This window comes from Balaenoptera borealis, assembly GCF_965194805.1.
Source record: "Balaenoptera borealis genome assembly, chromosome: 5".
Taxonomy (NCBI): domain Eukaryota; kingdom Metazoa; phylum Chordata; class Mammalia; order Artiodactyla; family Balaenopteridae; genus Balaenoptera; species Balaenoptera borealis.
The window spans coordinates 69,254,089-69,276,503 of record NC_138862.1 but is presented as its reverse complement, the minus strand read 5'-3'; the positions used below and the strand labels follow the sequence as shown (position 1 = coordinate 69,276,503).

Below are 22,415 nucleotides of genomic sequence, written 5' to 3'. Positions count from 1 at the left end.
ATATCAGAGATATTATGTGTTGGTGGACTAGCTAGTGCATGAATGATTATCAATACAACAGAAAGACAAAATATACAGGAAAGTAGTGAAACTTAACAGATGAATAGTATAGTAGAACCAAGGTATCTAGAAAACAGATTGAGGGTATACAGCCTGTCAAAAAGTATGGCTACCAGAAGTAGAAAAGGTTGGAAAGTATAACTCAAAAACAATCAGGAAAAATTCTAGAAAACTATTCAGAACGGAAAGCCCCTCTCAGTGTGGTTATTGAGAGTATATGGAATTGTACATAGGCACTGTTTTTCAAGAAAAAAATCCCTTCCCTTCCTGGGCACCTATTTGTTAAATTTTTAAACTTAAAAGAAAGATAAGTGATTTCTAGCAGAGAAGAGATCTTAAAAATGTAATAGTAAAACAACTTGGGACGGTAGACTTTGAAAAATAAAAAGATTCATATGAAGCTAGGAGACAGCATTAGGTTCCTGAATAACAGACCATGCAATTTCCTACAGATGGAGACATTTTGAAAACATCTACCAAAATAATAGAACTTTGAAAGAACCTTATCAAAGGGTTTTTAACTGATATATAAATAAATAAAATTAACCAATGCTTTTTTTAAAAATAAATTTATATATTTTTTATTTATTTATTTTTGGCTGTGTTGGGTCTTCATTGCTGCATGCAGGCTTTCTCTAGTTGCGGTGAGCGGGGGCTACTCTTCGTTGCGATGCACGGGCTTCTCATTGCGGTGACTTCTCTTGTGGAGCATGGGCTCTAGGCGCACGGGCTTCAGTAGTTGTGGCGCACGGGCCTAGTTGCTCTGCAGCATGTGGGATCTTCCTGGACTAGGGCTCGAACCCGTGTCCCCGACCTTGGTAGGCAGATTGTTAACCACTGTGCCGCCAGGGAAGTCCAATAAAATTAACCAATTCTTTAGACTAGCACTGTGCAGAAGAACTTTCTGCAACGATAGTATTCCAAATCTCTGCTGTCTGATATACTAGCCGCTGTTGAGCCCATGGGGCAGGTGAGACTGAAAATCTTGAGTTTTATTTACTTCTAACTGAAATTTAAATAGGCACATGTGGCTAGTGACTACTGCATTGACAGCATAGCTTTAGACCGTCATACAGATTGCAAGGTGTCCACATGTAATTTCATAAAATATTTCAGATTCTCCCAGGGTAGAACGAAGTGGGAAGGAGGGAAAGCAAAGGAAGACAAACCTTGTGATGTAAATTTTAGGTCACAACAGAGTTTATAAACTTTTTAATTCATAAGACAAAAATAATGAGAATAATTATTAAAATATGGTGATGTTTTTAGGTTAGGAAAATCAAAAGAAAAAAAAGCAAGTTGCAGATATTGGAAAAGGTATGGAAGGGTGCATATCAAACTGTTACTACTGCTTACCTCTGAGGAGGGATGTGGTTTTTGGGGGGAATACAAGGGAATTTCTGCTTTTTATTCTATATACTTTAGTGTGCATTTACATATCACTTTGTGAATCTTTAAATTAAAAAGGAAAGATGTAATATATGTAATAACTATGTAATAAAGTATAATAGAAAACAAAAATGAATTAGGAAAATAAGATTTAAAAGTTCTTTGAGGGCTTCCCTGGTGGCACAGTGGTTAAGAATCCACCTGCTAAGGCAGGGGACACGGGTTCAAGCCCTGGTCTGGGAAGATCCCACATGCTGCGGAGCAACTGAGCCCATGGGCCACAGCTGCTGAGCCTGCACTCTGGAGCCCACGAGCCACAGCCGCTGAGCCCGCATGCCACAACTAGTGAAGCCCACGCGCCTGTAGCAGGTGCTCCGCAACAAGAGAAGCCACGGCAGTGAGAAGCCCACGCACCGCAATGAAGAGTAGCCTCTGCTCACTGCAACTAAAGAAAGCTCACACACAGCAAAGACCCAACGCAGCCAAAAATAAAATAAATAAATAAATTTATTAAAAAAAACAAGTTCTTTGAAAAAAGAAGAAATAGGCAGCTTAGATAGGTTATCTTTTGATTTAAAGTGAAGTACAGAATTTTACATCTGTTAAATTAAAAAAAGAAAAAGACAGCAGTAACAATAAACTTATAGGATGATTGACTACACACAAATGCATTGTTTCTAATGTCTTTGCAAGTAGACTCATTAATTTTATCAAAATAAAAAGGTAGGGTGGTGGTTACTCGTTTAAAAAGCAAAATTCAACAATCTGTTGCCTATAAAAGACTGATGTAACCTTACTAAAGGACAAACCAGCCTTCCATGACCAAGCATACAAGAAAAACAGGACCATCCTCTTAAGATAAAGTTGATTTCAGAGCAGAAGCCAAAGAGAAACTTGCCACATTTACAATTTGTCATCCAGAAGGAACATGGTAGACATATGTTGGTGGAATTTATTAATGGCTGAATGATTATCATAGAAAAGCTGGCAGAAATGGCTAAAGAAGTAAAAATAGAATTGTACTTGTGAAGTGTCACAGTATATGTAAAAGAACACTGGAGACAAGAAATTTGGGTACTAAGACTTGGTTTTGCCACTTGGTCTCAACCTCTCTGTAATGAATATTCTGGATTAGATGACCTTAACATTTTTTTTCCAGTTCTAAGTGCTGTGGGGCTTCAACATTTCACAATCAGAATATGAAAATAAAGCAGATAATGAATTAATAAATTATAGGGCCAAATACAGCAAAAAAGTTCAGATTAAGTGACAGAAAAAGTAACGGTGATTAAGGAAATTTCACCTATTTCCTCCTTAAAAAATGGATGTAAAAGGATTTTGAAAACATGTTTGGATTGAAACCTTTGAGAGAGCGCACTAAATACCCTCTTTTTCTTGCTTATGTTCTGAACATTGGGAAATAACTCAAATTGTATAAGGACCCTAAAAATCACCTGTATTAGTGATAAAGGCCTAGCGGGAGGCTGTGTGTTAGTGTGCAAGTCAAGCAGGTTTGCTAACTGAACTCCAGATTAGACTCTGCCTTCCCCAGGCAGCAGGGGCCAGAGCAGCATGGAGGAAACCAGAGAGCTCAAGGTTCTCTGTGGAAACCCTAGGGTGGAGCTGAGGTACGCACGCCCCATTCTTGCCAAATGTACTGCTCAGATGTGTCATCCTTCCTTTCCCAAGCAAAGTGATTAATGGGTGGAGAGAGACCAGAAATATTTGGAAGAAAAGGCTTCTCATGAAGCCAGAGGAGAGGGGAAAGGTGTTTGCCTGTAATCATAATCATCTATAATCATACGTGCTATATATTCATTGTAGCAAAACCCAGATAAACATAAAGAAAAAACATTTCAGTCATAAGCTAATGATAACTGCTGTTAACATATTGATGTCTGTCTTTCAAGGCTACATGTTATTATATAGGTAAGTTTTAAGAAAAAAAGATGAAATCATAAATACATATAATTTTCAAAACTAACCAAATACTGGTAAACATAACCCAAATTAGTTCTGGACCTCTCCATAACATGAGTGTAGTAGACATGTTTTGTGGAGCTGCCCAGCTCAGGGGGTTTTATTCTCTCTGGAAATTTTCACAGTTCTACCACTAGACCCATACCAGCCGCATCTCTACCCCTGACTCTGCCTCTCAGGCCATAACTCGCTGATCCAGGGGTGCACACCTGGCCCAAACTGGGCTGGTCAGACTTTTCTTCAAGAATGTGGAATTTCGGGCTTCCCTGGTGGCACGGTGGTTGAGAATCTGCCTGCCAATGCAGGGGACACGGGTTCGAGCCCTGGTCTGGGAAGATACCACATGCCACGGAGCAACTGAGCCCGTGAGCCACAACTACTGAGCCTGAGCGTCTGGAGCCTCTGCTCCGCAACAAGAGAGGCCGCGATAGTGAGAGGCCCGCGCACCGCGATGAAGAGTGGCCCCCACTCGCCGCAACTGGAGAAAGCCCTCACACAGAAACGAAGACCCAACACAGCCAAAAATAAAAATAATAAATAAATAATAAATTAAAAAAAAAAAAAGAATGTGGAATTTTGAATTGAAAGACAGAAATTAGGACTTAACTATAGCTGAATGATGTTAAATCCATGAACTAAAGCTGCTTGGGTTCCTATTCCTCTTGAGACTTGCTACTCTTTTTTGGACTTTGTTATTGTTATTTTACCTTGGATTAAAAATGGAACTGAAGGGTGACTAGACACAGCACAGAGGATTTTTAGGGCAGTGAAACTACTCTGTATGATACTGTAAATGGTGGGTACATGTCATTATACATTTGTCCAAACCCATAGAAGGTATAACCCAGCAACACTGAACCCTCAGCTACGGACTTCGAGTGACAGTGATGTGTCAGTACAGGTTCATCAGTTGTAACAAACATACCACGCTGGTTGGGGATTTTGATAGTGGGGAGGCTGTGCTTGAGTGGGGGGCAGGGAGTAAATGGGAGAGCTCTGTACCTTCCTCAGTTTTGCTGTGAACCTAAAACTATTTAAAAAATGGAAGTCTTTTTAAAAAATGAAACTGAACAAACTTGTTGGTAACTTACAAAATTAATTTCCTTAGTGCAAATCTTAGAAACTTTTACAAAAAAGATGTTTCCAAGTAACCTATTGTGAAAGATGACATTCAACATTGAGGTTGAATTTTGAAACTAAAATGAGCTTATCGCCACTGGGTGGAAGTGGAAAGGGTTCAGGAGGAGAGAGATGTTTACTGCTTTTTTTTTTTTTTTTTGCGGTTTTTGTTTCTGTAATTGTTCATGAGGTTATAGTTGATACCTGTGGCTTCCTTCTTCTACTACCCATTCCATATTTCCCTTACCCACAGCAGTGACCCAAACCTTCATTCCCAAGGGGTCTGAGTCCTTAGTCATTCTGCCTCTTTTTGGTTGCTGTAGTTTTCCATTAACGTTTACTACTGGAAATGCTAAGAGGTGCCTCAGAACCCCCTGGCTTCCATACATAGTCTGCTTTGCCTCGATTGTGTATGGCAACATAATATCCCCTTGGCAATCAGGATTGACCACTCCATCCATAGATAAACCCCCTTTCTTTGCCTATTGGTTCAGTAGCATAAATAAGGAGCCCAAAATGGCCAGATGGCAGTTTAATCTTCCAATTCAGTAGAACCATTGTTGTCACCTGGTGCAACCAGTAACCTTGTGGAGACTAAGCTCTCCAAACAAGTAGAGCTCAAAGTTGCCAGGATGGAAAGCAGAAATTCTTTAGGTGGGTTAATAGGTATAATAATGAGAGTAGCCACTCCTACTTCCTCCCCTTGATTCTTGGACCTGTGTAATCCAGTGATGAGGAATACAGCATCTGTGATTCAAAGTATAAACTGCATCCTGTAAGGCAGAACCCTATTCTTTCAAGGTGCTGTCTCCCAATTGGCATCATAACTGAGTCTTCGGTTCTACCTTTCAACTAAGCCAGGCATTTCTGGGTGATGGCATATGTGGTTAAGAGCAAATGATTCAGTGGGCCTGAGCCCATTGATGTATTATTTCTTTTGCTGTGAAGTGAGTTCTTTGATGAGACACAATACTGTGTAGCATGCTATGATGGCGGATCAGGCACCCTGTGAGTTCATAGATGGCGACGCTGGCAGAGGCATTGTGGGCAAGGAAGGCAAATCCATATCTAGAATATGTGTTTATTCCAGTGAGGGCAAATATCTGCTCCCTCCTTGGTGGAAGAAATCCAATGTAATCGACCTACCATCAGGTTATGTGCTGTCCGCCTGGGAAATGATGCTTTATAAGGCACTTACTTCTGATCTCTGCTATTGGCAGATTAGGTGCTCAGCAGTAGGATTAACCAGGTCTGCCTTGCTAAGAGGAAGTTCATGTTGTTGAGCCCATGCGTAGCCTCCATTCTTGTTAACATGGCCAATTGGTTCATGGGTCTATTGAGGAAACACTGGGATGGCTGGGAAGAGTCTGATTGACGTTAATAGTGTCCATCATTTTGTCCACCATCACTAAGAGTCTCCTTTACAGTAGATGCCATTTGGTGAGCATTCACGTGAGACAAATATTTTCAATGTCTATGCCCATTCTAAGAGATCCATCCACATACTTCTTCCCCAACTTTCCTTGTCACTATCTTCCAATCCTGTTCTTTCCAAGTCCCTGACCATCCAGCTAAACCATTAGAAACTGCTCATTAATGAGTCTAAATCTGTACTTCTGGTTATCTCTCATTCCAGACACAGGAGAGAAGCAAATGTACTGCTCAAAGTTCTGAATATTTATGGTTTGTAAGGCACAGATCTCAAAATCAATGATATATATAGTGGTTAAGAGCACCAGCTCTGGAGCCTGGCTGCCTGTGTACAAATTCTACCAGTTCCATTCATGCCCCAGTCTCCTGAGGGCCTTGGGGAGTCTCCTGGAGAGGCTGGGGAGGGGGGGCTCACCCAGGGAACACAGACACTGGTGGCAGACACATTGGGGAGCATTCAACCGTGTGAACACTCCTAGCAGCTGACATTGGATCATTCGCACTATGACATATTTTCAAGGGAGATTTTGAATATGGCAAGTCTTCTGAATTTTTTTCTAATGAGGTATGCTTATTTTAGTTCAGTGATTCTCAGTAGATCTCAGCAAGAGCAGTGTGACCCCTCTAGAGTGCGATTTAGAAAATTGTGAGGGTATTTTGATTGCCGCAATGAATGGGGGTGCTATAAGTAGATGTCCTACGCTGAGACAGTCCAACTCAGTGGAGGTCTGTGTTCCCCCTGACTTTTGTATATACCATGGGCTGATCCCTCTCCAAATATAAATTGATAGTTTTGTAGTACATATTCATACTAAAAAATCTTCACGAGAAATTAAACAAAAAGCTTATTAAGTTAGAAGAAGGTCGTTGTCTTAGTTTTCTCTTGCTGTGTGACAAAATACCACAAACTTAGTGGCTTAAAACCACACTCATTTATTAGCTCACAGTTCTATAAGTCAGAAACTGGGCTTGGCTGAGTTCTCTGCTCAGGGTCTCACAAGACTGAAATCAAGGTGTCAGTTGGGTTGGCTTCTATCTGGGGGCTCTGGGGAAGGGTCTGCTTCTAAGCTTATTCAGCTTGTTGACAGAATCCACTTAACCTGCGGTTGTAGGTCTGAGGTCCCATTTCCTTACTAGCTGTCAGCTGGAGGTCACTCCTAGCTCCTAGAGGCTGCTCTCCAGTCCCTGCACATGGCCTCCTCCATCTTCTAAGTGAGAAATGGCATATTGAATATCTTTTGTTCCTTGAGTATCTTTGAGTTCCTCTTCTGCCACCAGCTGGAGAAAACTCTCTGCTTTTAAAAGGCTGGCCTGGTTGGATCAGGCCTACCCACATAATCTCTGTGCCTTAAAATCAATTGACTTCGGACTTTAATTACATTTGCAAAATTCCCGCCCTGTGGTACCTTGTTTAGTGTTTGATTGGATAACCAAGGTACAGGAATCTTAGGGAATCATCTTTAGGATTCTGCCTAGCACAGTTGGTATGAATAGGGAGCTTAAGTGAAATAAAGGTATCATCTCAAAATAATTGAGTAATTTGTTCACTCTGCACATTCTGTTCTGTTCTGTAGACATTATAGCATTTCCAGCTTGCATATTTAGTTGAAAAGGATTTCAGTGCAACAGTGTTATAACTGCAAAAGCAATGAAATTGATTGAAAATATGGAACAGATTGAGATTCCTGTTCAGACTTTAAGTTAATGGAGACTCGTGAAATGCAGGGATCTCATTCAGTTTCTTTTTTTTTTTTTTTTTAATAAATTTACTTATTTAATTTATTTATCTTTGGCTGCATTGGGTCTTCGTTGCTGCGTGCGGGCTTTCTCTAGTTGCGGTGAGTGGGGGCTACTCTTCGTTGCGGTGCGTGGGCTTCTCATTGCAGTGGCTTCTCCTGTTGGGGAGCATGGGCTCTAGGTGCGTGAGCTTCAGTAGTTGTGGCACGTGGGCTCAGTAGTTGTGGCCCATGGGCTCTAGAGCACAGGCTCAGTAGTTATGGCCCATGGGCTTAGTCACTCCGCAGCATGTGGGATCTTCCTGGACCAGGGATCGAACCTGTGTCCCCTGCATTGGCAGGTGGATTCTTTTTTTTTTAATTAAAATTTTTTTTATTTTTTATTTATTTTTGGCTGCACTGGGTCTTCATTGCTGCGCGTGGGCTTTTCTCTTTTTTGCGGTGTGCGGGCTTCTCATTGTGGTGGCTTCTCTTGTTGTGGAGCACAGGCTCTAGGTGCACAGGCTTCAGTAGTTGTGGCTCACAGGCTCTAGAGCGTACGCTCAGTAGTTGTGGCGCACGGGCTTAGTTGCTCTGCGACATGTGGGATCTTCCCGGACCAGGGCTGGCACCCGTGTCCCCTGCGTTGGCAGGCAGATTCTTAACCACTGCCCCACCAGGGAAGCCCCCTCGATTTCTTTAATATAACTATTTTAGTAATATTTTATATTGCCTTTTTTTGAATCACTACAGTTGTTCAGTTTTATCCTAAAACTATCCACAGTTACACAACTACTTTATCACATCTTGCATTACTGTTTTTTTGTCTAATCCATCTTCTTTTCCTTGTCGCACCATTCAAAGAATATTGTTTCCAAGTTCTTTTTACAGACCAGGCACAGATTGTATGTCTCAGTGGGATTTCAAAGCAGAAGGATGTTTTCTGTGATACTTTCTTCCTACCCTATCCCATGACATAATCTAGGGGATTATTTTGACACCACACTTACAAATAAATAAGACCTAGCTTCATTTGTGATAATGTTGTACTTCCTCATTTTCTCTACTTTGTTATTTACTTGACGTGTTGTTTTAACTTCAGTTAAGATTACTTCCCTATGTCCCTTATTATCTTAATACTGTTTTTATTCTAGGGTTGGTCTGTACCTCTGTTCTTTTATTTTCCTATTCTTGTCCAAAGTGCTTTCTGATATTCTTATTTTTGAATCCAAACCTATTCATCATAAGTTGATACCTATATCTGACTGCTTCATTATGTCATTGTGTCCCCAAACATTTATCTGTGGAAATACATATTTTTTAAAATAAACTACTATCTTTTTATTTCTTCTTTACATATTGGTTAGGACACTGTTTATTTGTTTTAATTTTTGTGCAGGTAAGTTATATCATCTCTGAATTTTATATTTAGTAAAGGAGGCATTATAAAATATGTGGTTAAAAAGGGGAGATTGGGTCTCATAGGACTAAGATCTGTTCTATCACACAGAAAAGACATGATAGGCCTTAAGGTTATCCATCCTTTCCTGCAGTGTCCTATTGTAAATCAGCAGCCTGGATATCTTGCCACATACATGAATAGAATAGGTTTTCTATCTAGGCACTATCATCTGTCTTGTCTCAAAGGATGCTCATCACTCATCTTTCGTTCCATTTCATTTTAATCAGCACGTATCTTAGTTTTCCTCAACTTTGCAGCAGGAGATTTGGCTTATCTTGTAATATTCGCACATATGAGATTCTTAGCAGTGTTTTCTTTTGAAAAATATAAGATTTGCAGTCTAGTAATTCTTTTGTTCTTTTATCAGTTATCGACATATTTGTGCAGCTTGATTTTTTTTTAATCCAAGCCACCCCCATCCTCCTCCCTTCAGAAAAAACTTAGTGAAATCATAGACTTGAGCACAGAGCCTTATTAGGCATGTTTTTGTTTGTTTGTTTTTTGTTTATTTTTGGTTGCGTTGGGTCTTTGTTGCTGCACACGGGCTTTCTCTAGTTGCATCGCGCGGGCTTCTCACTGCAGTGGCTTCTCTTGTTGCGGAGCACGGGCTCTAGGCACATGGGCTTCAGTAGTTGTGGCACGCAGGCTCTAAAGCACAGGCTCAGTAGTTGTGGCACACAGGCTTAGTTGCTCTGCAGCATGTGGGATCTTCCTGGATCAGGGATCGAACCCGTGTCCCCTGCATTGGCAGGCGGATTCTTTTTTCTTTTTAATTAAATTTTGAAAAAAATTTTTATTTATTTTTGGCTGCATTGGGTCCTCATTGCTGCATGTGGGCTTTTCTCTTCGTTGTGGTGCGTGGGCTTCTCATTGTGGTGGCTTCTCTTGTTGTGGAGCACAGGCTCTAGGCGCAAAGGCTTCAGTAGTTGTGGCACGCGGGCTCAGTAGTTGTGGCATGCGGGCTTAGTTGCTCCGCGACATGTGGGATCTTCCCGGACCAGGGCTGGCACCCATGTCCCCTGCGTTGGCAGGCAGATTCTTAACCACTGAGCCACCAGGGAAGTCCCTAGGCATGTTTTAGATAGAGCTAAGTCTTGTCAAGTTATAGCTTTTGCAGGTATAACTAATGTACAGTGAAATGATAGAAAAAGCAGTAGAGTGGAAATAAAATCTAGGTTCTTGATCCTGTACATCACTTACTACCTTGGTGAAGCTGAGCAGTGTTTCTAAGCCTTCGTTTTCTCATCTGCAAGTAGAGATATCTGTCCTGCCCATCTGCCAGGGTTATTGTTAGTTTCAAACAACACAATGACGGCTCGAGAAACGTAAATTCCAAAATGCACTGCAATAGTTGTTAGGTCTTATCATCCAGAAAAGCTTTGGTCATTAAATCAACCTTGTAGATGGCTTCAAATTACTTCTTTACTACCACCACCCAGGTTAAAGCAGTGCCAGATACAGGATGAATTGGAAGAGGATTTGGAAGAACCTAATTGGCTGGTTAGATGGCCATTGAGATGGAGAGGAGATAGCAGTCTCACCCATGCACTGGAAATAAAAAACTGGGGAAGATGTGCCAAAAGCATTGGCAGGACTTGGAAACCTGTTTGACTTGGGAGTGAAGGAAAGGAAAGAGCAGTTGAATCTGAGAGTGGGGGGGTTGGTGATCAAGAGGCATGGTAGGTATGAAGGAAAGGAAGGGTGAGCTTCCTGCTGAAGCATGCCATCTTTGAGTTGCTGCTGGTACACCTAGATGGAGATGTCCAAAGGAATGTGGGCCTGGAGTTCAAAGAGATCTGGGGTTAGAGATTAGACTGGGAATACCCCTATGAGATCACAGAATGAGATAAGATGGGGTCCATCGGTAGAGCTTTGTAGAACAAATGTCTGCATTGAAGGGCCTGCCAGGTAAGAAAAGGCTCTTCTGAGCCTGTGTTCCATAGTCTGTGATAGTTCTGTTCTGTACAAATGGGACATGGGAGTTGTTGTACACTGGCTGCTCTTACCAGTTTATGTATTATGGAAGAGGTCCTTGACATTTGCTAAACTACTGGGTAAGATTTATTCCTTAGGAAATCTTCCATAGATACACAAACTAAAAATGAACAAACAAAAAACTGAACAAGAATTTACATTTTGTTAAATAGTCTGTAGCCAAGTTTAAAAATTGAATGTTCATTTTTCAAATTCAATACTGCTGGCAGGCACTGCTCTATTCTTCTGAAAGGCTAGTTTGTATGAAATAAAACTATAATATTATTGATCTTTACTAATTCTCTTTTCCCCCCTTTTTCTCTCTAGATTTTACATTGTGCAATAGGTGAGTATGGAATTCCCCCCCAACTTATGTAGAGTGGATTCTGCTTTCTTTTTTTTAAGTCATGAATGATAGGTTGATTAGATTCTTACTGAACATTGAAAAAACTAACCTATTTAATCATTATGTATAAAATTGCTTAGGCTTTTGGTTTCTAAAATCATGGGTACTATTTAGATGTTATCACTGAACACTTTATTAAACGCCATGGCTATTTTTCTCTGTCAATCTACAGAGGCCTCTCCTACCTTCTCAGTACAAGGGTAAATAGAGAAACACTAGCATATTTATAAAAATGTGACTTGGAGTGCTGGGCTCTGTTGAAAGCCCTCTCTGATTACTTAAATGTTATACTCTCTTTCCTTATTTTTTAAAATGGAGTACTGCGTATATTGCCTACCTCTCAGATGAATATTTAATGTATGTGAGAGGGATTGGAAAGTACAAGTACAAAGGGTTATACAAATGTGAGAGATTTCTACTAAAAGCAGATACAATGTGATTCCTTTTTGGGGGATGCGGAGGGTCATCAAATTCTGCTCTGGAACTAAGGCATAACTTCTAGTGTGGGGCGGCTAGACTCCTCTAAGCAGAAATCAATTTTGGAAAATTGATAGACCCTGTGGAGTAAACCCATAGCGGGTGCTGTGCATGTGGACTTGTCTCTCCAAGGCAGGATTTGAAGTTGCTACTCACGGAGAAGCACCAAAAGTCTGAAAACTCCAGAACTATGCGTTCAAACCATTATGGCCCTGATCAACATAATGGATAAATTAAGTGGGTACTTACTATATTCGGGGCACTGGGGAATTCAGAGATGAGGAGACTTACGGTTCAGGTGGACACACAGCAAACTCTCTACCATGGGCCTTAAAGGGATCACTATGATACCTGGGCTCTATTACTTTTAAGGAAGACAAACATCTTCCTTATAAAGAATTGCACCTTGGCTATTTTCTCACTAGGAGGAGGTCTACAATCAGGGATTTCTCAAATGATTTGCAAAACTTTGTATGGATGTGTCTGTGTTTGCTTGGGAAGGTGGGTAGAATTCATAGCTCTCATAGATTCTCAGAGGAGCGTGATTCAGAAGGTTAGGAAACTGCTTTTAGCACCTCTAAGCAAGAGATCTGAAAGGAGCTTGGAGACTCATTTATCATGTGGTCTGCTTTCCCAGAGAAGGTTAAGGGACCTGGTCCCATAGCCACTAAATGGCACAGCCTCCCTGGCCAGTCTGAGCCAGAGCCCACCTGACTGACTTTATTTTAGGTGAATGGGTTTCAGCTAGTGAATAATTTTACATACATTTTCTTTTTAATCCTTTATCTAGAGTTTTGAGGTGAAAAATTTGTCCCTTCTTAAGTGCTTAAATTTGTAGATTGGGGGATATATTCAGCCAGAGAGAGTTCTGGAACCAGTTCAGGCCTTCTCCATATGACTGAACCCTGTGCCCCCTGTCTCCCCCCGTCTCTTAACCTTCAGCTGCCTCCGTACAAAGCTCTTAGATGCATGTTTTCCAAGCGTGTGTATTATTATTTTAATTAATATTGCCTTGTATTTTAATACGCAAATTCCTTTTATCTGTCTTAGAATATATTCTCATGCCTCTATAAAATTTCTACCCCTGGAAATAAAGTTTCTGACAAGTATATTTATTCATTCATACCAAGAACATGATTGAATGCCTACCAGGTAGGGCCAGACACTGGTGGGTAGTGGGAACAGAGAGGTGAACAGGCACAGGCTTAGGCTCAGGAAAGCCACACTCAGATGGGCGCCCCTCTGAGCGCCTCTGGCAGGATCCGCTCCGAGGGCTAGCATCTGTGTCACACTCTGCTCTGATGGTTTGTTGACAGGTGTCCCTAGGTCTTGGTGTGGTGCCTGACACACAGGAGATACTTCAAAATTCCTTCTTATTTTCTCAAGAACCTTGTTCCATCAGTGATTCTCTCTCTTGCATCATCACCCTTTGTCATCCGCCTTTTCCTTCTCAGCTCACAAAATGCTCAGAATGCTCCACCCTAAAAATAATTTTTAACCTAACCTTTGACCCTACCTTCCTCCCTTATTACTACATAAGTCCTCTTCATCCCTTTTACCAGATTTCTGGTATACTCTTTCCACTTCCGCGCTCCCATTTATACCTTAACCCAGCAGTTGTGCTTCTGTCCCCCTTGTCCTACTAAAATTGCCCTCTGGTCTAAAATCAGCACGAGTTTCTGTTAAATTCTGAGGAATTTAATGTTTGGAATTCACTGAACTTCTCAACTACGTTGGGTACCACTGATGACCCCTTCTGTGACATCCTGTTCTTTTATCTTACATCATACTGAGCCCTCCTGGCTTTTCTGGTCCTCTGTGGTTCTTTTCTTTCTTTGGGGGCTTTTCTTTCTCCCCTTGCCCCTTAACTGTGGGTGTTCCCAGTATCTGGCCTAGCGTACTGCTCTTCTGCCTGAACAGGCCCTCTGGGTGATCTCTTCCCTTCTCATGGGTTGAAGTATTTATGCCACTCAGTTCTTTAACTCCAAGCCACACCTGCACCCCAGACTCCAGACTCACCCCGTGAGCTCCTGGATGTCCACTCCTGGATGTACACCTCCTCCTCCGCAGCATGACTCTCACTCCCACACTTGTTTAGCCTCCTTCTTGTCAGGTGCTCTACCAGCTTCCAACCACTATCCATTCTAGACCTAGGGCTCATCCATGATGTCTCCTCTCCTCTCCGCATACTCCCATAGCCAGGTGGTCATCAGGTTTTCTCAGTTCTGTTTCCTAAATAGGTCTCAGACTGTCCTGTTTTTTCCAGCCCTGTTCAGGGCCTGAGTATGTCTCATCTGGACTCCCATATCACACTCCCTGAACTTGCAGGTTTATAATATTAATATTAGTAATAATAAGAGCGATCATTATAATAAGAGCATTTACTATGTTTCAGTGCTTTACATTCATAATCTACTTACTTCCCATTTTACTGTTGACAAGACTGAGGCTTAGAAGGTTTTATGTCTTGCCAAAGTTCACTTAGCTAATAAGCCCTAGAGCTAGAAGTTGAACCTGTGGCTGTGTGGCTCCAAATCCATGCTTACAGTCCTCGAGGGATTTAGTTAAAGGATGATTCTGAGCATGTCACTTCCATGCTTAAAACCCTTCGCTGGTTTAAACATCTTCATGCTTTGGACCCTGCCCACCTCCCTAGCCTTACCTATGTCCGTTCCCTGCCTCCCACTCTATACTTCAGCAACCCTGACCTTCTTGTGTCCCCCCGGCCCCCCATCCTACTGCACTACTTCCTGCCTCTGGTCGGTGCCCAGGCTTTGTGCTCTGCCGGAGTGGTAGCCCATCCCCTGCGGCTGGCAGCTTCCCCGAGTAAACTCTCCTACCACCCTCTGGCTAGATTACATACCATTCCTCACTTTTCTGTAATACCCTGCAACTCACTCTGTTATCACACTTTCCACAATGTATTATGGTCTGTCACTATACCTATATCTCCCACCAAGATCACTGAATTTTTCGAAGAATGAGAACTGTTTCCTATTGATTTCTGTATGCCAGCAGCTAACAGTTCATGGCTCCTAGTGGGAGCTCAGTGAACATTTGATCATAATCTTACTAAATTCTGGTGAAATTTTCTGAAACTTGTTTCAAAATGTTTTCAGTTCCTTAAAAAAATCAATAAGAATACTAATAAATAGGCTGTTTCTAGCATTAGCCTAAAGGCAATCCTTTATTTATTCATTTATTTATTTAAATTTTATTTATTTATTTATTTATTTATTTATGGCTGTGTTGGGTCTTCGTTTCTGTGCGAGGGCTTTCTCTAGTTGCAGCAAGTGGGGGCCACTCTTTATCGCGGTGCGTGGGCCTCTCCCTATCGCGGCCTCTCTTGTTGCAGAGCACAGGCTCCAGACGCGCAGGCTCAGTAATTGTGGCTCACGGGCCTAGTTGCTCCGCGGCATGTGGAATCTTCCCAGACCAGGGCTCGAACCCCTGTCCCCTGCATTGGCAGGCAGATTCTCAACCACTGCGCCACCAGGGAAGCCCGATCCTTTATTTTTTTTACTCATACGACTTAAGTTTACTTTTGGAATGATGGTTTATTTTCCTGTGGCTTTCTGAAACTTTTCACTGTAGTAGCTTGGTCTTTTAGAAACTTGTTTTAAAGCCTTGAGATTTCTTTAGTTTACATATTGTTGATGAGAAGTCTAGACCTCAGTCAGACCTGGGTTAGTTACTAGCTGTTACTTTCAGGATGTAACTCAACTTTTGTGTGCCTTCATTTCTTCCTCAATAAAAGGAGGATAATAATACCTACCTCTAGGGTTGTTGTGAAAACACGAGAGGACACACATGAGAAACACTTAGCTTAATGTCTAAGATACGGCAATGTTGAAAATTGCCCAATGAAATGGTAGTTCTTATTATTAACAATAATAATGTCATAGAATGTTAAAAGTTTTATTGTCCCTAATGTAATGTTCCATATTTAGATTTATATAAGTGTAACTCTTCCATATTCTTATTTTTCCTAAATTGTAATTTCTGTGTAAGTGAGTGCTTCAGGGCCACCTGCTCTCAGTATGGGCTGGAGTTGCTTCTTGTCCATGGTTGAGGCAATGCAACTTGGCAAAAATAGCCTCCAGAAATAGTAAACTAAAATTCCACGCGAGGGATTCATTTCTGTGAGAAAGTCAGGCCTCTGTCCTTCCAAATGGGTTTCCATGCCCCAACTTCTTTAAAGTGGGTTGTTTGCTCTCCACTGATAATGCAGGAACAAGATTTCTTTTGCGGGGAGGGAAGGGGACAAGTGATAGCCCTTTTGAACACATGTTGGGGACATATTTTTTTAAATTAAGGTATAATTGACATATAGCATTGTATTAGTTTCAGGTGTACAACATAAGGCTTTGGTATATGTATATATTGTTAAATGATCACCAAAATACGTTTAGTTAATGTCCATCACCTCATATAGTTATAATTTTTTTTCTTGTGATAAGGACTTTTAAGGTCTGCTCTCTTAGCAACTTTAAATATGCAATCCAGTATTATTAACTGTAGTCGCCATGCTCTGCATTACATCCCCAGGACTTGTTTATGTTATAACTAGAAGTTTGTACCTTTTGACAACCTTCACCCGTTCCCCGCACCTCCACCCCTTGCTTTTGGCAACCACCAGTCTGTTCTCTGTATCTATGAGTTTGGGTTTTTGTTTTTGTTTTTTTTTCCCTAGATTTCACATGCAAGTGAGATCAAACAGTATTTGTCTTTTTCTGGGATAAGATTTCTTAAATACTGTGGTCGCAGCCCTCAGACCAAGATTCATAGTGCTTTTATTTACGCAGTGTTTTTCTTTTTGGAAATGAGAATTTAAAAACCCAATTGGGACATGTCTTTTACAAGACTGCAAAGAAGAGTTGTGGTTTTCTTTAATCACATGGTACAGTTTGTACTGAAAGAAGTATTACCTGTTTTTCTGTGTTGTGCTCAAGATTAGATTGTGGAAGAGGCATATTGGATATAGGTGGTTCTCAGCTAACTCCAGAGTATGGTTACCCCACTTTGTTGGGATAGAAATTAGAGGTAGAGGGACTAGAACTGATGATACTCTTTTTTTTTTTTTAATAAATTTATTATTATTATTTTTTTTATTTTTGGCTGTGCTGGGTCTTCGTAGCTGCGCAGTCTTTCTCTAGCTGCTGCGAGTGGGGGCTACTCTTCTCTGCAGTGTGTGGTTTTCTCATTGCAGTGGCTTCTCTTGTTGCAGAGCATGTGCTCTAGGCACGCGGGCTTCAATAGTTGTGGCATGCAGACTCAGTAGTTGTGGCTCACGGGCTCTAGAGCGCAGGTTCACTAGTTGTGGCGCACGGGCTTAGTTGCTCCGCGGCATGTGGGATCTTCCTGGACCAGGGCTCGAACCCGTGTCCCCTACATTGGCAGGCAGATTCTTAACCACTGCGCCATCAGGGAAGCCCCCGATGACACTCTTAATAAGATGTAACATTGTGTGTTTGGTGAACCTTTGTGTTGGAAATTATACTGTCAATATAAATAACTTTGGAAGTTCTCTTGATTGAAAACTGTAGAACAGGAGTTCAGTCATAGCCCAGAGGGTATTATGTCTGAAGTTGAGTATTAGCACTCTGATATCATCAACAGACAAGGACAGAAGCCCTTTCACGTAGGTATCCTAGATTTGTGGTTTCAAATATTTGCTGTACATTCCAGCTTGCGCTCCTCTCGTAAACTGATGATACCTTTTACTTAATTATTTTTTAAAAATTAATTTTAAGAAATTTGTAATCACCTTAATATTAATAGGTAGCATATGGCTTCAGGCTGATTTTATTAAGTAACAAATGGTGCCAGGGAGGAAAGGGGCAGCTGCCGGAGAGACAAGCACCAGAAGACCCAGTCTCCTACCAGAAATCTTATCCCTCCCACCAGTGAGAATGAACTAAATCCTCTCCAAACTGCAACGCCTCCTCCCATCCGCACCCCCCTCCCCAGCCCCCCAGAGGTTCAAGCTTTTATTACTCATTTACAGTGCAATATTGTGAAGGACACGCCCTCACGTATTACTAAAGCCAGACCCAGAACCTTCCGTGTTGCAGCAGAAGAGAACTCTGAAGGAAAGCATTGTGGAGGAAAGGGGTTATTCCACCGGATTTGCTCACCTGGAATTCTGCTTTCACCCCTGCGCCCAGCCCTCATGGGTATGGCTGGGCACAGAAACAAAACTGCCTTCTTTGGTGCCTCTTAGCTTAGTTGACATTTTTTAAATGAACTTTACCAAAAGTGAGGAAGAACAAAAAGGGAATGAGTATCAAAAATACAAACAGTATAAAAATAGCCATATTCCCAAAGTACAAATTTCTGATCCTGAGATCTATCTCTCCTTTTGTTAGTGGGAACTGACACAGGGTCACATGGACCTTGCCGGCTCTCTTCCACCCTGTTCTTAGTGTGTTCAACCCTGGGACCCATTTCCCCAAGCCGATTTTCCTGGCTTACGGAGTACAAAATGGTGCAGATTTAGATTCAGAAGTTGCTTTCTGCCTGGGGGCATGTTTAGTGGTAGTACTGACAGGGGAAGGAGAAGCCCTTTGAGGTGGGGAAATGGACTTAACCTTTCCCAGCAGGCCAGCCTGTGTCTGCTGCCTACAGGGCTGTCTGGGTGCAGTGGGCTGTCTGGGTGCAGTGGGGAGGTTAGAGGCCTGGTCAACTCCTTGCTATTCTGTCTTTGTCATTTATTAAGTACAGTCATCTCCCAGCATCCCGACACCAGAACTCTACCAAGACCATGTTCATAATCTTTCCCAAATCAGCCAAGCCCTTCTGACCAGTCTAGCTTAGTCTCCCTCTGCTTTGGCGCTTTGATTATTCTGTTGCCTCCTGATCACATTTTGCCTCCTCCTCTCTGGACAGAGAGAGAAGAGGAAAGGAAGATAGTTTTAGCACCTGCATCTTCTGCTCCTCATACCCAAAGTTTCAGCCACTTTCTCTGAATAAACTTTGCATTTTCACACTCCATGATTTTGTACATGAAATGTCCCTTTGCCTGGAACATCCAGCTCCATAAGTTGTTCCCGGCTCTGAGTGAATGTACTGAGATGAAGGGAAGGGACAAATGAGGCATGCTCATCAGGAGCCCAAAGTGCCTGAGCAGGGAAGGTGAGGGACTTACCCAGAGCTCATGCACACTGCCTGGCACCTAGCAAGCACACAGTAAGCTGTAGCAGCTCTTCCATTGATTATTAGTGGGCAAAACATCATCCCTGAGGGTTTCTGTGCCCAGTTGGAAAAGGGAAAGCCATGAAGAGAGCCTAGATCAGGGAATTTTACCCTTTGTCATCCTTGCAGGAACAGCTAGGGGTTTGGTTTGAATGGAAACCTGTTACTGAGATATTTTAAAATATCTTCTCTGTAAGGTAATATTATCTTGTTTTCCAGTCCATCAGGAACCAAGCTAAGGCAAACCAACCCCATTGGAAACACTGCTAGCTGTGTAACAAGTCAGGCATCCTCCCTCTGGGCATTAGTTTTCACATCTGAAGAACTAGGAGTTTGACTAGATAATAGATAATCTCTAACATTCCTTTCAGCTGGATGATCTGAAATTCCACGAAACTAACTATGAAGTAGCTTCAGAGATGGTCAGTTGTCTGAGCAGTAATAGAAAAGGAGGATGCGCTAGATGTTTAAATATACCTATGTATGAGTATTAGGAAACTTGTTTCAAGTATAGTATTGATAGTTTTAGTACATTTTCCCTCTCAATGCATTTTTTATTGAAGTATAGTTGATGTACAATATTATATGTTACAGGTGTACAATATAGTGATTCACAATTTAAAGGTTATACTCCATTTATAGTTATTATAAAATATTGGCTATATTCCCTGTGCTATACAATATATCCATATAGCTTATTTATTTTATACATGGTACCAGTAGTTTGTACCTCTTAATCCCCTACCCTGATCCTTCCCCTCCCTGTTTCTCTCTCCCCACTGGTAGCCGATAGTTTGTTCTCTATATCTGTGAGTCTGTTTCTTTTTTGTTAAATTCATTAGTTTGTTGCATTTTTTGGATTCCACATATAAGTGATATCATATAGTATATGTCTTTCTCTGTCTGACTTATTTCACTTAACATAATGCCCTTCAGGTCCATACATGATGCTGCAAATGGCAAGATTTCATTCTTTTTTATGGCTGCGTAGTATTCCATTGTATATGTATACCATATCTTTATCCATTCATCTGTCGAGAGACACTTAGGTTGCTTCAATATCTTGGCAGTTGTAAATAATGGTGCTATGAACATTGGGGTGCACGTATCTTTTCAAATTAGTGTTTTGGGGGTTTTTTGGATATATACCCAGAAGTGGAATTGCTTTATCATATGGTAGGTCTGTTCGTTTTTTGAGAAACCTCCGTTCTGTTTTCCACAGTGGCTGCACCAATTTACATTCCCACCAACAGTGTACAAGGGTTCCCTTTTCTCTGCATCCTTGCCAACATTTGTTATTTGTGTTCTTTTTGATGATAGCCATCTGACAGATTAGAGGTGATATCTCATTGTGGTTTTGATTTGCATTTTCCTGATGATTAGCAATGTTGAGCATCTTTTTATGTGTCTGTTGGCCATTTGCATGTCCTCTTTGGAAAAATGTCTCGAGTTCTTCTGCCCATTTTTTAATCAGGTTGTTTGGTTTTTTTGATGTTGAGTTGTATGAGCTGTTTACATATTTTGATTAACCCCTTATCAGTCATATCACTTGCAAATATTTTCTCCCATTCAGTAGGTTCTCTTTTCGTTTTGTCAATGGTTTCCTTTGCTGTGCAAAAGGTTTTAAGTTTAATTAGGTCCCATTTGTTTATTTTGCTTTTCTCAATGCATCTTGAAAGCCCCAGCAGAAAACTGAATTGGGATGGGAGATGAACACACACACTTTCTATGGCATACATTTACCCATGATCATCACTAGATGGCACCCTTGTATTAGTAAGGAGACACTCTGAAGGTAAGGACTACTGGAGGATGTCTAATAAAAATAGTAATGAATCAATAGCTGAAACTGAAAAGAGAGAGAGAAAAGAGAAGTGGATGTTTTTCCATCGCTGTCTCATGCCTTGATCGTTAATATTTTAGGTAACAAAAAGCTGAAACTTCCTGCATTGCCCTGGAGATTATCTCATAAATATTTAATTATAGGCACAAGGTATCTTTAAAATTAAAAATTACCTTAATTTGCTTAATTAAAAAGCTAGAGACAAAGAAAGTATTTCAGAAGATCTCTGGTCAGATGGTTTGTGACAGTCTGAAGTCAGTAAACCTTCCACTTATCTTCTTAGCTTCAAAAGCAGGGTTAGTCCAGCAAAGCTGTGGGATCTAGTTCCCTGGCCAGGGATCTAACCTAGGCCCGCTGCATTGGGAGCTTGATGTCTTAACCACTGCACCACCAGGGAATTCCCAGTTTCCTTTATTTTAACCTTCATTTCTCAAATGACAAATGACGTGCACATTTTTTAATATTTCTATTTGCCATTTGTATACCTTCTTTGATGAGGTTTCTGTTCACATCTTTTGCCCACTTTTTAGTTGAGTTGTTTGTTTTCCTGTTGAGATTTTAAAATTCTTACTATATTTTGGATATAAATCCTTTATCAGACATATGTTTAGCAAATATCTTCTCCCAGTCTGTGACTTGTCTTTTCATTCTTTTAATAGTTTCTTTCACAAAGCAGAAGTTTTTAATTTTAATGAAGTCCAACTTAACCAACTTAACCAAAGTTTAACTTAAAACCAACCAACTTTACACTTAACCAGCTTAAAACCAAAAAATTGCTTTTATGAAGGAATTTTTTTCTTTCATGGATTATGCTTTTGGTGTTGTATCTAAAAACTCATTACCAAACCCGAGGTCACATAGATTTTCTCCTGTTTTCTTCCAGCAGTTTTATAGCTTTACACTTTACAAATAGGTCTGTGATCTGTTTCGAGTTAATTTTTGTGAAAAATGTCTAGTCTGTATCTAGATTCACTTTTTCACATGTGGACATCGGTTGTCCCAGCACCATTTATTAGAAAGACTATCCTTTCTCCATTGAATTGTCTTTGTGCCTTTGTTGAAGATCAGATATTTGCATGGGTTTATTTCTGGGCTCTCTATTCTGTTCTGTTGATCTAAATGTCAGTTATTTTACCAATACCATACGGTCTTGATTATAATAGATATAAGGCCTCCAACTTTCTTCTTTTTCTTCAGTATTGTATGGGTCTTTTGACTTTCCATATAAACTTTAGGATCAGTTTGTTAATATCTACAAAGTAGCTTCCTAGGACTTTTGACTGATATTGTGTTGAATCTATAAATCATGTTGGGAAGAATTGACATCTTAACAATATTGAGTCTTTTAGTCCACAGACATGGACT

General features: G+C 40.9%; 1 protein-coding gene across 3 annotated transcripts in view; it reads left to right on the top strand.

Moving 5' to 3' along the window:
- Positions 1 to 22,415, top strand: part of HACD2 (3-hydroxyacyl-CoA dehydratase 2) — an 89,552-nt gene that overhangs the window by 8,841 nt on the left and 58,296 nt on the right. For all 3 annotated transcript variants that reach the window (XR_014245426.1, XR_014245427.1, XM_082394996.1), the window contains exon 3: positions 11,458 to 11,476. Coding sequence is in view for 1 of the 3 variants with exons in the window: in XM_082394996.1 (XP_082251122.1) it covers positions 11,458 to 11,476 (19 nt within the window). In the remaining 2 variants the exon portion in view is untranslated. The remainder of the gene's footprint in view (positions 1 to 11,457; positions 11,477 to 22,415) is intronic.